This window comes from Vanacampus margaritifer, chromosome 12 (assembly GCF_051991255.1).
Source record: "Vanacampus margaritifer isolate UIUO_Vmar chromosome 12, RoL_Vmar_1.0, whole genome shotgun sequence".
Classification (NCBI taxonomy): Eukaryota; Metazoa; Chordata; class Actinopteri; order Syngnathiformes; family Syngnathidae; genus Vanacampus; species Vanacampus margaritifer.
In genome coordinates, this window is record NC_135443.1 from 16,905,773 (window position 1) to 16,922,614 (window position 16,842).

The window sequence follows — 16,842 nt, forward strand, 5'->3', positions numbered from 1 at the left end:
GCTACGTTAGCGTTGCTTTTTCGTGGTGACGGCCAACAATAATCCTTTCTGTGTTCTCATTAGTTTGTTGATAGCTTGCCACTTGGCCAGATTCATTCTGCAATGTAAGAGTATTTTTTGAGGACAACAACATTTTTGTTGGATTGTTTTTGTTTAATTGAGCAAAATGTAATGGCCAGAATGTGAGCTAATGTCAGCTCTACAGCATGTTGCCCATTTCACCGTCAACTGATCAGATTTTGGGAAAAGTCACTTAATCAGCACGTCCCTCAATGATCATGTTAACTATCACATTTCCATTGTTAAATCTCTAAAAAGCATTATCATGTATACTGTGAATATTGGATGCAAGTATGACACAAATGGGTGCGTGGTTGTCTTCCAACCCGAAGGTTGTTGGTTTGATGCTGAGCCCCTGAGACCATGTATAAAAGATGTCCTTCAACAAGATACTTTACTCCTATTTGCTCCTGCGTCATTAGTAGGTGAATGTGGCGACAATGTTAAAGTGCTTCAGTAAGTACTTAGAAAAGCACTATACAAGTAAAAACTGTTTACGTACTGTATTTTGATAATTTTTTCATGGTAAGTGGACAATTCCTCGTCTCCTTGAGCAAAGAATAAGGGCGAGAATGACCACTGTATTTTTAAGCAATACTGTACATTTATCCATCTATTTTCCATGCTGCTTACCTTGATCACGGTTATTGGGAACTGGATCCTATCCCAATTGACGTCGGGCAAAATGCACAATACACCCTGGATTGGATTTAAAGTACGTGTATATTAAATGCACTTACCGTGCACATAATGATGAAACACAACACTTGTGACAGCAAACCTGCCATGGTTTTTAATTGCTGCAATTTCTCAGTACCCAATCACACGTATAAAATATTTATCTTGCAATTTAATACAAAGCAGTAGACAAACATAAAAACATGTCATTTTCAAACGATGATTGCAATTTATAAAACCTAAACAAATGCGGCGTAGATGCTTTCATTATTATATTTGCTACATCTCGAGTGCAGTGGTTGATTTATCACCTCGGTCTGAATTACATTAGGTTTCTTGAACATTGTAATCCAAGTATTATGTACAGGTATCTGCTATATTTAATAAAAAATATATATTTGAGCAGATAAATGTGCAGTACACAATCAAAATGATCTTAAAACTGTAAACAGTTGGCTGGAAACATGTCCAATGTAAACGAAGTGGTGAAGACCTACTGTATTGTTATATCTCGTGTGTGCTACAACTTCTTTAATATGAAGCCTTTGACATTATGTTGACCTTGAACAGTCCTCCGTTAAACCAAGCAGGCACTTCGCCAAAAAGGTGGGCATTTGTCAACAATAGGCCGACGGTGAGACGGAAGTGCCCACCTTTTCCTTTGCTATAACCGCTAATCTTCATTATTTTCGTAGGTGAGCAACCGTTCAAACCTTTGGACAATTTGGAGTCTTCAATAAACCCGACATGTATGTTTTACTAGAGGAAACCGGATTATGCGCAGAAAACCCATGCAAGCACGAGGACAACGTAAACTCCACATAGGAAGGCCAGATTGGAATCCCCAACTTAAGAATTGTGAAGCAGATCTGGGGTCTATTTCACAAAGCAGGTTTAGTGAGAACCCTGGGTCAAGAAACCCTGAAATGTGGGAAACTCTGCATCTTCTGTTTTAGAAAGGGAGGTACAGTAACTGCAACCAGAGGGAAATAGGTCATTTAAGCTTTCGGTTACCATAGTAACAGTGTCCATGAACCTAACCTAGTCGGTAGCAGGTTTCTCACCATGGACCTCAAGGTTTTTTCTGTCCCCGCCTCTTTTTAGCCACACACGACATTTAATTTCCTCATTCATAAAGTCTGCAACAGCGAGTTTTTGCGTAAATAACCTATAGTCTAGAGCATAAGTCCGCTTTTGTCACGAACATGGCATGTCCTTTTGACATGATATGACATAGATATGCTGGCATTTCCGGACAGTTATCTTTTTGAACTGTACTGTTTCACATTACAGTCCATCATCTACATACACAACTTAATCTGTCCTTACATTTGCAACATTACCGGCGCCGTAGTCATGCGCTCACATCACAGTATATATTGTGTTTTGAACTCTGTGTTTTTCTTATAACCGTTTGAATAATGTTTTTATATTTCATCTTAAGTCAATGTAGCCACAAGGGGGCACAAGCCAGTGTCTTCTTGTGCCGGTCCCAAGCCGGATAAATACAGAGGGTTGTGTCAGGAAGGGCATCCGATGTAAAACTTTGGCCAAATCAAACATGCGAATTAAATATGACTTCCATTCCGGATCGGTCGAGGCCCGGGTTAACAACGACCGCCATCGGTGCTATTGACCTACAGGGTGCCGGTGGAAACTGGACCATTGTTGGTCGAAGAAGGAGAGGAGGAAGGTGTGTTCGTAGTATTTAGGCTCAACAGTCCAGAGAAATGGATAGTGTGGAAAAGAAGTGATTAAGCGTGTGCAGGCAGGCTGGAACGGGTGGAGAAAAGTGCCAGTTGTGATGTGTGATAGAAGAGTTTCAGCTAAAATGAAAGGAAAGGTTTATAAAACTGGTGAGACCAGCGATGTTGTTTGGTCTGGAGACAGTGTCACTGAGGAAAAGACAGGAGGCAGAGCTGGAGGTGGCAGAGATGAAGATGCTGAGGTTCTTTTTGGGAGTGGCCAGGATGGATAGAGTCAGGAGTACATCAGAGGGACAGCACATGTTAGAGGCTTTGGAGATAAAGTCAGAGAGGCCAGACTGAGTTGGTTTGGACATGTCCAGAGGAGATATAGTGAGTATATTGGCAGAAGAATGCTGAGTTTCCAAATGGCAGGCAGGAGGTCTAGAAAAAGACCAAAAAGGAGGTTTATGAATGTACTTAAAGAGGACATGAAAGTAGTTGGTGTTAGAGCAGAGGATGCAGAGGACAGGGTTAGATGAAGGCAACTGGCCCCTGAAGGGAAAAGCCCAAAGGAAAAGAAGAAGATTTTGTCTTGAGTCAAGTGTGCTTCTCCCCCGCAAAATTGCACCTAAATGAAATGAATTAATGAGCTACCATTCAACATGCTGTTCAGGGTTAGTCTCGGTGTTTGTTAAACATGCTTTGTGAAATGGACCCCTGCTAACAACTTGTCCAATGTGATGGCAATGCCAATCAAATGTGCCCCAATTCCCACATTGGACTAAACTACTTGGTCTTGTGAATGAAGTTTCCCACTCTATGAAAGAATTTCTCAAGCTTATTTTCATGGTGGCCTCTCCCTAGACGGTCAAGGTTGTGGTCAGTAGGTTGGTTTTTGATTTTCTCCAGAGAGTTGTATGGGGAGTATGAAGACTGTTTCTTTTGAATGGAGCAAAATGGCTCAAATCTGCTGTACAGGCGATTTTCAGCTTTTCTGTCTTTACTCCAGCCCGGCACGTCAACGTCTGTGATTGCCTTTTGGTCACTAAAGCTTAGCTTATTTTCCGATGTTGTTTCAGAGGAAGAGAGCTCAGGTGTGTGTCGATGATCCTCGGTTTGGAATCTTGGTTTGGAATACTTGACATCGGCCACATGGTTCTGTTGATTCCCTAGGGACGAGTTGATATGGTGATGTTTAATCTCACTCTCATCCTCAGCTTTAATAGTGTCTGTGCTGTCATCTGATGTCACACTTGGCGTTCCCACACTTGTGACTCGATCCTCTTTCTTATCTGGTATGTTCAAAAATGACTTTATCTTCTTGGTACTCTTCTTTAGAAAATGCTGAGAGCCCGTTCTGTTGGATTTAGCCGCCAAATCCCTGCCCTCTACACCCAGGCTTGCAGCAGATAGAGTTCTGGAGGGAGACTCCTGCCAAATGGAAGTGCAGGGGCTGTTTGCGTCTGTCATGCTCTTGACATCGTAATGAGAGACGGATCGCTGCTCTTCATTGAGATTTGACCCGTATCTGCTACGGTTCATGTTGATTGCGCTGGAGCCTCGATCTATTTGCATCCTAGCAAAAGTGCCATACATGGCACATGAGGAGTCCTGTGTGTATGCCGTGTTGGATCTTGGATCGGCCACACTGTGCCTTTTGTGCCAACTGTCATTTCGCATGTCAGGATTTGGAATGTTCTGCCCACGCTTGACTCTGCCTAAGCTGGCGTATGCAGATGGGTATGAGTTTTTCCCGGTGCTGTAGTCGTCCAAAATCTGCAGGCTTTTTCTCTTTAACATGAATTCGTCATTGTTCAGTCTGTTGCTTTCTGGTGCTACTGTTGGATTCCACTGCATGGAGGAATAGCGCGTAGGGTTGTGAAGTCCTGATGAGCGGCTACCAACAGAGGGCGTGTTGTTTAAATGTGAGTTTGGCACAAATTGCTCCGGTATGGCGGACCGAAAAACAAGAGAAGACCTCATTCTTCCCTGCATGTAACTGTTGGACGGCTCAAACTGGTCCAAATAATCAGACGGCTCGTTAAACGGCATGTCAGGGTTTTGAAGGTATGACTCGATCCTCCATGTACGCATAAATGACTTGGATGTTTTTTCCAGTGTTGGCATGTTTTGCTGCATGGACAGAATTTGCTTGTCATTGCCGTTGTATGACTTACGAAGCTTTTGACTCCTGTACATCTGTGGCACTAAATAATTATTATCCAGTGGGTAGTTGTTTTTCCCCATTCCTGTTTCCCGGCAAATATTCCAGTTGCTTGCTCTGGCTCTAACATTCTGTGTAATATTGCCATCATTTATTTCCCCGGCATAGCTGTGCCTTTTTAAGTAGTTCATTGACTCTGCAGACTGAAATTTGGACATGTGGTTCTGCAAACCCCTGTCATGATCATTCAAATGGACGTAGTGATCATCGTTGCAGTCTCTTGCGAACTGATTTCTCTCACAGGTCTTCCGGTAGACAGAGTCCAACGTGTGCCTTAACTGGTCGCGACGATCAATCGTTTGTGAGGAATGAGGAGTATATTTCGGCCAGCCTAGCAGCGTGTGGGACCCATTAGAGGGGAGAGAATTATCTGGTTGGCACAAATCAGCGGGCACGGTCGACCTCGCATACAGTGTTCTAAACTCCTCATCGTAAGTCTTCACCAGATGGCCTGTGATGACCTGCACCATGCTCAAATTGATCTTTGCACACGACCAAATGAATCTGGGGACAAAACAAACGTGGCTCATCAATACGGAGTAAACATCTTGCAACAAAGGTTGTCTTGTGTATTATTATTATTATTATTATTTATTTATTTATTTATTTATTTTTATTATTATCATTTTTATTAGCGACCCTTGTATGGATAAGCAGCTAAGAAAATGGATGGATATTGAAATCTCAAAATATTTTAAATTTAACTCCATACCTAGTTCCCCTGCACAATGCTCTGAGATGAATTTAATAAAATAAAAAATATTTTGTAAAATAAAGACTAGTAAAAATAATTCTTAAAATTACTAAAATACAGTACTGTGATAATTTGAGAAGAATATTCATTTTTGGGTCTGTAATCAATCAATCAATCAAGCAATCAATCACATTAAAGGCTGTAGTAACTACATTTCATTGTAATGACATGGTAATAACTTTGTTATTACAATACTAAAATGTATTACACATTGATTGCATGGCATTAAGTGCAAAGAAAGGCAGTTTGACCTTTAATAAATTTTTGATGGAATGAATGAATGAATTGAATGAATGAATTTGAAATTTATACAGGGGGCACAAACTTAAGCTGACACAACAACTTGAGAATAGTGCACTATACTGATGCATTTTATGTTAAAACTTTTGTATAAAAATGGTTGTTATTTTTGTATTGTAAGCAATACTGTAAGTACCATGGTAGAACTGGGCATGAAAATAATGAATGATCTTAACTTGAAGGGAACTGCTCTCTACTGCAGTACATTTAATACTGTATGTGTACCGGATGCTCTTACTGAGTCAACAGTTTATTTTCTACTTTCTTTTCTTCTATACAGTATATTGTTAAGGGCATTAAAAATTATATTTTATTGAATGAAAAAGTATTAACTCAAGGTCTAATTTTATGTTTGCTATTAATTACTGAAAGTCATCAAATTGTCTCATTCAGAACACAAACAGTTGTATTCACCTGTAAGAGCCATAAATGACTGTATGACAGTCAACCAAGATAAATTTCTGCTCCATTGCTCCATGAAATTTAGTCCCAGTCCGACACAGATAATCTTCACCTTTCACAGTGCGCACCCTCATATTCTGGAAGAAAAGAGAACACTGTGAGTCAGCTTGAATTGTCAACACCAACGTAGGTAACTTTGAATCAGTGTGTCAGTCACATCGCTGGCGAGCAAGTGAGCACATGTTGACCCGCTGTCAAAAATGCTTTATAAGCATTTGCTGTGTGTGTTTTGTAGCCTTTGTTATTGACAACACTTTCTCCTTTACTTCTTCAATCTCAAAACAGACCAAACCTTATGTAAGAACATTCTCCCTTTTCATAGTTGCCATTGTTTATATTGAAGATTTATCAGAAGGCATTTTATAGTTTATACAGTGGAACCTCCCAAGTTGAATGCCCCCACAAGTGGTGGACTGAAATCACAAATGACAACAACATCAAAGCCCAATAGCACCACAAGCACTTTTTCCACTCTACTGGTTGTGTGCTACATGTGAAAATAGTCTTGCGTCCTTCATGTCCCCTGGCTAATGATTGATTCTCTCTCTTTCTTTCTCTTTTTTTCACAGGGCCTAAGCTCCCAGATTACATGTGTGTTGACCGTTTAGCTCTAGCAATGTATGAAAAATAACATAATCATCAAAAGTGCACCAGGAGGCTTGGGTTGTTTTTCATTAGCGTGTGCCTGGCCTTCAAAGGCAATAGTAGAAACAATAAATATATATAAAATAATAAAAGGTTTTTAAAAAATATAATAATAAGGCAATGTTGACACAAATTTAGTCCTTGAAAGATAAAGCAGCAACTTTTTGGGACGAGGAGCACAGTGGCCCCTAACCAAACATTTTAGGGGTGTACAATATAAGTTGGCATGCTAAGTAAATATTCACATGTTCACTATTTCTGCTAAATTAATTTAAGTGTGGAGGAGAATGTAATTATCAGCAAGAAAAAAAAAAGGGGGAAAAAAAGATATATATATATTTATATAATTATGTAAAGTGACTAGTTGCAAGAGTGAGTAGATGAGAAATTTACTTGCAGTGTCAAAATTTAGGGCAGTCTGGAGCCCCGAGTTAAAGATTGGGATGGAGAAGATTTTTTTGTTGTTTTCATCACAACAATATTCCAAAGCATACTGTACAGTATTTAAATCACATGTGTTAAAAACAAAGCCCGGAGGCCAGATCCGGCCCACCACATCCTTTTATGTGGCCTGCAAAATCAAGTCATGTGTCAACTTTCATAATCTTTGCCAAAATTTGTACCAAAACTGTCATGTGTAATAAATAATAACATAATAAATAATAACATTGAGATTTTTTTTTTACCGTAACTTGACTGCTTACTGTCATTAACTTTGTTAATCATTTTTTTGTGTTGATCAGGGGCAGACATTACAAGTTTTACCTCTTTCTGTCCCCTTTTCATTTCTTTTTTTAAAGAATGAAATAAAAAACTTTGAATTGAATTGAAAAAAACTATTATCCTTGATTTTTATATGTAATAATACAGTTTTAGATGATTGAACATGTATTTGGTTACATGTAACATACATGTAACAACACACAATGGCCCGTGAAAAAAATTGGGTTGGGTGCCTAGTAATAACAATCTTAATTGTGATTTCTATCTCTACAATTTGCACACAAGCAATGAATCAAAGTGGGTTTGGTCACAGTGAACACAACATGGATAGAATCATCTTTTCTTTTTACAAGATAACAAGATGGTTTATCTATAATGGCAAAGCGTTCCATGCATTGGTAAAAAATCAACAGTCTCAGTTGAAGATTAAATATGTCAGACGGTCATTCAAGCATCATCTTTGCGATGATATTTCCTGATCAGTGTTACCCCATGTGTTTTTGTAGACTCTGACCATGAATGAATAAAATCACTCTGAGGAATACATCGGGCAAGAATTCTCTCACCTGATACATTTGCTTTCAGTTTGCATTCACTGATTTCAAAAGTAGATTACTATCCTTTGATGGACATATATGTAATTATATGTTTTCATTATTTCATGTGCTGTACAGTATTCCTCCATGTGTTACCAGGGTGACAACCATGATTGGGGCAAGTTAAAAGACAAACACTTTAAACACAGACACACACACTTGACTTCATTTCCCAATATTATATTTTTTTTTCTAAAAAGAAAAAAATGAATCGATTTGTACAATGATTCCGATTGTCCTACGCTGTTGTCAAATTTATGAATGACTTACGATGATTAATTAATTAATCCATTAATTAAATCCATCAAAATCGTGTTACACCACCTACGCCACTAGATAGACCAGGTTTTACTGAGTCTAAAATCTCATCCACTTTTTGTCACCAAAATGGGCGCGGCAGCTCAGTGCGCCAGAACACTGAGAGAGGCGTAGCACGTCTACCAAATTCATAAACACGCTAAACTAGACTTGCCCCGGCACGAAAATGAAGATGTGCCTATTTTTCCATGAGCATACAGACACGGAAATAGGGCCCTAGGATTTTATTCTAGTAGTCTACTGTAATAATTGTTATTCTTTTCAGTGTAGTCTTGATCATCTTTAATAAGCTTTTTATCTATTTTTTATTTGTATTTTTTTATCAGCACACCAGAGCCAATGCCTGTGCCTGCGTATGTTTTAATGGAACATCCCTGAGGGCACTTCAACATAATGACAAGGGCACTGGCCAATAAAATTAGCAGAGCAAATGACAAGGTCACACACAAAATATTCTGGCAAGGCCTGAATAAAAACAAGGTAGGCAACACTGCCCAAGATAATGAGAGGAAAAAGTCATGAGAGGACAGTTTAAGTAAGCGCACACTCAGCTGACTCACTGGATATATGACAGACAAGGCAAAAAGATGAAAGCGTGACAAAGACTAGCTTTAACACTAAAACACTAATCAAACGTAACTATTCATAATCTGGAGTACACCTTGGGTGCATGATATTCTTAGAATCACTTACCCGCAGTTGTTGAAGTTTGACATCTTGATTCTCAGCCGCCGTGAGGAAATGTTTCAAGTGGAAATCATCCAAAAGCACGTAAACAGGAACTCCTCGAATGGAGGCGTCAACAGTTTCTTTCAATATATCAACATCAGTGAACATATCCATCACAATGGCGATGACCTGCAAAGATAAATTGAACAAATAAATACTAGCACATGTAAGACAGGTCAGGCTGCCCGCATGCGATTGAGTGAGCCACCTCATGCACATATAGAATTCTCATAGACCTTCAAATATCTTTGTTTATAGACACGTACAGACAATAAAGACAACCTCCGAGACGATTTCTACCCCACTGCTAACAATTTGGCCAACAGAAATAGCGTTGCCTCCCAAGACACGTAAACATCTCTAATCACTTGAGAAAGTGATTAAAATCACAGTGCGCTCTGCATTCGCTCCACAGGGTTGTGTGAAATTATTTCAATTAATCTCGACATGTAATAATACCTTAAAGACCCTATAAAGTTAATTCAGGGATTACTTTTGTGGAATATGAGTTATGAAGCAAAATCCAGCCAATTTTATCCCTATGAGTGGGCGGCCATTTTGCCACTTGCTGTTGACTGAAGATGACATCAATCTTGCTAGGGCTCAGGCAATGACCTATCATAGTTTAAATGTTTTGTTTTTTTAAGGTGAGCTGTGATTGGTTGTTACCTGAGACCTGAGCAACTTTGATGTCATCTTCAGTTGACAGCAAGTGGCAAAATGGCCGCTCCCACTGAGATGGCTAAAAACGACTGGGTTTTTTACTGCTCAACTCATATTCCACTAACACAATATTAACCAGAATACCATATTTAGACACTATAGTGGGGCTGCATAAAACATATTATTGTCCAAAAAATGGGTTGATTTCCCCTTTAAAGATAATTGCTGAGAACACATACAAAATTCTAATTCATTCACATAAATATGTCGTTTTAGCCTATGTTGCCGTATAATTGTAATTCATATATTTATCACTTTCTTTACTGCAGAGGGGATTTGCTTTGACATTCCAGCGGTTGCATCCCACGTGACAATTGTTGCCCCTCTAGGAAACAATAGGACTTTTGCGAGTCAAAAAGGGGTGCAGCCGTGTGCATGTCTGCATGGAAGACAATATAAACGGGTGACCATTTGTGAGTCATCCTCATTATGTAAAGGAGTTAATGTAGTAGTAGTAGCAGCAGCAGCAGCATGTTCCCACACTCGCTTGATGAGAGAAGTTGCCAAACTGGATGTGGGCCATGAATATGTCAGCAGACACTCCTTGCCACTGCACGCTGGAGGTGTGAGGGTAGCGCTGCCGTCAGAGACAGACTCAGGACGAGCTCTGACGCTTTCTTTCCAAACAAGTCTCTGGTCTATCAGAATAAGGTTACACTTCAAACCTCCTTGCAAGTTATTTTGCAGAATGAATTTTATTCTACATACTTCACAAGCAGCATCAGCATGGAGCGTTTTATACCACTGCAAATTAAAGTTGCAATTAATCACCTTCAGGATGTGGTAGTCGGTAAGAATTGACAAGAAAGACACCTAATTCCTAACACATAATACTCATTAAAGTCACTAAACAAATAACTATACATTACAGAACACGTAACTCTGCTATTGAACATAGGGAAATACTGTACATTTTGGGACTACAGCTTTCAAATTCCCGTTCTTGTCTGAGGGAGTGGCACAGTGGTGTAGTCCAGAGTATTGTATAGTATACGCCCACTCGTTTTTCAGTCAGCATTGCGTATACCCACTTGCCCCCCTGACGCGCACCGTTCAGTAATATCTGTGAGCCACATGACCCATTATTTTACTCAAGGATGGTGAAGCCATAGCCTACCCTCCTCTGCTTCAAATACTTGTGTGGATACCCCCTCCCTTCGCTGATTAGATTGGCTAAATTTAGTTATGAGGGCTGATGAGCCAATCGGAGGCAGAGTGGGGCGGGTCATGCCGAGGAAAATAATTCTTCAAATCCCGAGCTGTGATGGCAGCCCCAAGTTTTAACTCAACGGAAGAGCTTTGCGCTCATATACCAGAGGCAGGCCGCCTGTTAGATACTAACCTACATGACCTAGTTTAGTTTTATAGTACCGGTAGCTAGGCTGGTAGTTGATTTTAAAGAAAATTAACGCACAAGAATGGGGACGTAAACTTTAAGATTCTGCCTAAAATAACATTGAGGTCTAATAATGACTGTTTTTCACTGTTTTTGTTCATTGCTAACTAAATATTGTTTTACAACATTATATATACTAGTTTTCTTCATATTAGTGGTCAGGGGTTGTGTCCTGTCTGAAAAGAGAATAGCACATTGTGACCTGAGATGAGTGCCAGTTATCTGTTTTGCACAGCCCAAAGTAAAAATTGTCTTCATATATTTTGAAACAGGCGTGTACACAGACAAATTCTAGCAACAAATCAAGTGGACTCATTAGAGGAGAGATTCAGGCATCTTGTCATGCCTCAGTCACTGCTCTGTATTAAGCTAACTTCAAACTAGAGCAAGAATTAGCCGACATGGTAGTTTGGGGCAACTTGTCTCAGTCATTTTGGGGTTTGTTGTCATATAAGCAAAGAATGGGCCAATGAAAAATGCACCTCTGGCAACTCAGTTTACGTATGCCAGAATTGTTCTACAGACAATAGAGTCTGATTAGTGAGGAAATGAATTTACCATGTTCTGTTTCATTGCTTCAAATTTTGTTTTCCAGTTGTTGGAACTACAGTATGCCCATATGTCATGACTGGTTTAAGTTTCATGATGAACCATCCATTCATCCATCCATTATAAACTGAAATGCTTCATTTTTTGAAATTCAATTTAATCTTAAATTTCCAGTTTAAGGAATCATATGTTAAAGTTTGCACAAGGACAATGGTAAAATTTCAAGATCAATGATAAACAATTTCTCTGCCTCTAAAAAAAAGAGAACAAGGATAATTTTGTCCTTGTTTTATTAGTTGCAAAATCCAATGTGACATCTTACCCTATATAGTGTGACAACTTACCCGTTGGTGGGGCAACATGTCACATGTTCACTCACTGCACCGACACAAAGTATGAAAATGACATGAATACAAAAAATATACTTAAGACGTTGGTCTTATATTTGGTTTACATTTTGTTCATATATAATGTATTAATTCTAAGAAATATAAAATTATAAAAAGTGATACAACTAGCTCCGGTCTTCCCTACATTTCGTTAATTCAGGCTGCTTTTGTTACCGGTAATAACTACAATCTGCTCTTAATCAAGTCATGGTTATTTTATTATTGTGAGCAAGTGCAAATGACACATTTTTCTTACATGTCTCATTAGAAATTTTTCTGGAGTACTTGTAAAAAAGTTTACAATTTAGAATATACCCACTTCTCCAGGGACCATTACAAGTGACATCATCATATTGTCGACTCATCATTTTTCAAGATGCAAGGCAGTGTTATCTACGTAGCTTCAAAAACACTATGTTACAGGGCAGTATGCATTTACAGTCACACCAGATTGTCCGACTGCAGAAGGTCCCCAAATTTAATATGTATTTTTAGTAAGAGAAGTATAGAAAGGCAGTCTTTTTATTTGTATTTTATTCAAACCAAGTAGCAAATGTGTTAAGTGAAATCCTGAAAAGACTTATTTTTTTGTCAATAAAATAATTATGAAAAATAAAAAATAATAATAATAAATAAAAATATGACAAAATAAAAAATACACTATAATAACAACAAACTTTGCTCTCAAACGTCACTTTTAACAACAAACTTGCAATTAAGTGGCAAAACCGGGTGTCATTTTTAAGCAGGGTGGTCTGTATCTGTCAAATGTAACTATTAAAGTAACTTGTAATCTAATTTAGTTACTTTTTAATGCAAGTAATCAGCAAAGTAACTCATTTACTTTTAAAGCAAGTAATCGGTAAAGTAACTAAATTACTTTCTAAAGCAAGTAATCAGTAAAGTTACTAAGTAACTTTTAAAGCAGTAATCAGTAAAGTAACTAAGTTACTTGTTTAAGATAACTGTGGCAACACTGAACCCATTTGTCATATTAAATAGGCCAACAGTACATCGTGTTTTACCTGTCTTGCATCCCGGATGTATTTCAGAATCACTTCTTTAATGGTCGGGCTGTTTTGCCTTGGGGGATGATAGAGAAGATCTATATTGGTCTGCGGATTTTCGTGTATGACCTCAGGCCATCCCAATTCCAAAGCGGGAGCGTCCACATCCGAATGGACGGGCCAGTACGTCCCCGAGGATGATTTGCTGTCCGTGGGGCTATTGATTTCCTCTTCAGGTGTCTGAGGCGGGGGCTCTTTGGCGTTTGACGAAATGAAGACAAGCTCCTCGTCAGACAGGAAGCTTCCGATACGTTCTGCTTTGAGGAACTCTGCATAACTGTCTCTGCCCCCGCTTAGCAGGCAATCAATGGCCAGCCGATATGACTCCTTGTAGTGGGCATGCATGTTATCCCCTGACGCATGCTCTCCTCTTAAGGATGACAGCGATGAAAAATGGGCTGAGTCCATTGTTTCAGTCATCCTTCCTTGTAACTGTTGCATAAAGCAAAAAGAAACAAAATCAGTGTGAGTAAATATAGAAATATATACATGATTGAACTTTTTAATGGGAATTTTAATCCATGAATCCGCATGAATCATCATGTGTTCAAATCAAATGTTTTTTATGATATTCGTCTCTTTCTGTTCGTGATCCAAATGTAAATACAACCAGACTGTAATTGCGCTGTAATTACAGTGTTAGAAAAACAACAACAAGCTTAATGGTTTTCAAATTCCCAAGGAGTGAAAGAGGAAATGTGGCCAAGTGATATGAAGGTTGCATACAAGTCGCTGGCATCATCGTGGTCACTACTCTGTTTATGTACTACTGTACAACATTTTTTAATATTTAATGTTTGTGCGTTTTCTACTAATGTATTTGTACAACAGTGTGAACATTTGTTGTTGTTGTTCTCTCTGTGGGTTGAAAATGTGACTCACAGAAACTCCCTCATCATCAAGACAATTGGAACCTGTTCAACAAGTGACGTACATTGACGGCCCATGTGGCCAAAGTAATGACTTTACCTATCAGGTCCCTGAATTCAAGGTGGTATTCTATCAATAAATGATAGCAGGATTATGTACAGCCACGTAAATTACATGATTCAACCAATGTTTGGATCATTTAGTTGTCAACAATGGAATTGAGTTAATAACTCCATCTGAGTTTTAATGAGGTGCATCTCTGAACACAGACAGTCAGGGACAACAAACACAGTGAAACAAAGACGTTATATTTAACTCAAATGGAGCACAATGTGAATTTCATGTTTGAAGCTCTGAATAATAATCACGTCCAGTCATTGTCCTTCAAAAACATGATTGTTGCTAGCCATAGCTAACAGCCAAATAAATTAAGAATGTATATAATATATTATCAAGATATATCTATTATCTACAGTATGTTTTCACTTGGTTGAGATTATGCTAATGCTAACAAGCTAATGACAGCATGGAATCATTTAAGCCCTTTCATAGGAAGCTAAAGGATTTGCAGAAGTTACAGCAGAAAGTTATTGTGACCTTGAATATGTTAAATAGAAGAACAGTGGACCTTTTGGTCAAATTACACTCAAAACTACACAATTTACAAACAATAATGTAGCATGTACATTCACTTTAGCAGCCTACAGACAAAGCAACCAAAAAGCTTGAGGGGGATTTTTTAAAATTTTTCTTCAGTTTTTACATTTGCGATTTTTAAACATTGATGAAATGTTGGTGACATTTTCAACCTGGAACTTTGGAAATTTGTTCAAATTTGTTTATTTCTTGGAGGAACTTGATTTATTAAATATAAATGTATCTTGAATTGTTATGAAAGGCACTTTATAGCCCAGGTTTTATGTACTCGTATTTTTAAAAATGTGTACGTATGATTTTTCTTAAGTGTCCACAACGGTGTGGCAAAAAAATTTAATTAAATAAAAATAATAATAATTATATATATATTTATTTATTTATTTATTTATTTATTTTTTAAAGCAATATGACATTTTGAGTTTGAGGTGGGGCCAGTTCTACTACAGGAGGCTCACAGGCCGAACCCTACAAACAATGCTGTGATGTTAAAAAATGTGGGTGGGTGCTTACTGCTCACTTTTCCACACATTCTTGTGAAAACCACATTTGACACTGAAATTTAATTAATTTGTTAAATGATTAACATCTTATTCACAGTATAGGTAACATTTCAATATATCCGCCAAATACATCTATAATTTCAAAACACAACATTTATATTAATTCAGTGGCAAATGAGTGTGGCATAATAATTCACAGTCTGTGATGTATCTTTCTTTTCAAACTGAGAAGCAATGGCTGTGCAATACTGTGGTCAAGACCTTATTCAAATGTATATAACCCAAGGAGACAAATTAAGTTATTTATTACTGTCACAGTATAAACATCACTCAGAATATAAGACCTTGACTTACAGTTGAAGTGTGAAAATCCTGTTGACTGCTCCCGAACATATCCAAATGAGGTTTATGTACAGGCATCTGCATAGTAATAGTGTTCAATATTTGAGGAGGATGCTGTCCCCCAGTTGGAAGCCACAGAGACAAGGAGGTGTCTGAACATGATAAGCAGTGTGCTGGCTGAAAGTGTGACTTCCAGTTTTGACATGCAAATGGTCGGACTGCTTGGAAACTTGTTCACAGGCAGCCATAAACCTGTTTGAGACTTTAAGCCACACCTCCTCCTCCTCTCCTCCCTATTAGGGACAAAGTTCAGCCCACTGCCAAAATTACAATGATGACAGGACACAGAAAGGCGTTGATGAATGTGTTATGAAACTGTGAGAAAAGCGAGGAGTTTAAATTGCTTTGACTTTCTTCATCGAGCAGAAGCTTGGCCTTTTTGCGATCACTCTCTTGGATTTAAAAATGTTTGACATCAAACCTGTGTATGGAAATGTACATTTTTGTTTTCTATCAGTGTTAACGAGAGCTTTATCGCCTGTATTTCTTGAGAATATGATGCAATAAATGCAAGCTACTTGCTCTTATTTGGTGGAGTCAGCACTGAAAAAGCCTCTTGAGAAATTGCCCCATTGTGTAATCTCTGCATTGCATTCCTACATCAGGGGTGTGTGTGCATGTTAAGTGTGGAGGGGTGAAAGCATCAATTACCCAATACTGTACTCCCTTTAGGGCTCAACATATGAAGAGGTCAGATGGATGTCGTTTGCTTAGTTTGGTGAGTATGTATTGCATATTCCATGTTCCAATGGCCTCTCATGTTCCAAATAACAAGAGTCAAAAAGTCCCCATAAGGCTCCAGTGTTCCTGTAGGAATGTTTGTTTCCCTGTATGAATCTTATCCAGTCTCTGTGACTGTTTATCATCAGCCCTCAAGCATTTCTCAGGTTTGTCCTGGTTTGCATGTCAACTTTCAGAGGCATTAAATAACATTCGGTTAAATAAGGCTAGCTCTCCCACCGGCTAATAAGGGGGAGAAACTTACTGACGTGAGTGCAAATACAATCTCAGTAAGTCATCTTCATACGTGGATATGTTGTTTTACTAATTATAAAAAAGGAAATGAAGGCATGCATTGAATGATCAATAGTAATTTGTAACACTAAAATTAA

General features: G+C 38.4%; 1 protein-coding gene across 1 annotated transcript; it reads right to left on the bottom strand.

Moving 5' to 3' along the window:
* Positions 1–827: 827 nt before the first annotated feature.
* Positions 828–15,867, bottom strand: fam83b (family with sequence similarity 83 member B). Its single transcript, XM_077582842.1, has 5 exons — positions 15,683–15,867; positions 13,260–13,733; positions 9,142–9,306; positions 6,119–6,243; positions 828–5,154 (listed from the first exon to the last, which is right to left on the bottom strand). Exons 1-5 carry the CDS (start codon positions 15,752–15,754, stop codon positions 3,213–3,215), a joined length of 2,778 nt encoding a protein of 925 aa, XP_077438968.1. The 5' UTR covers positions 15,755–15,867; the 3' UTR covers positions 828–3,212.
* Positions 15,868–16,842: the final 975 nt, after the last annotated feature.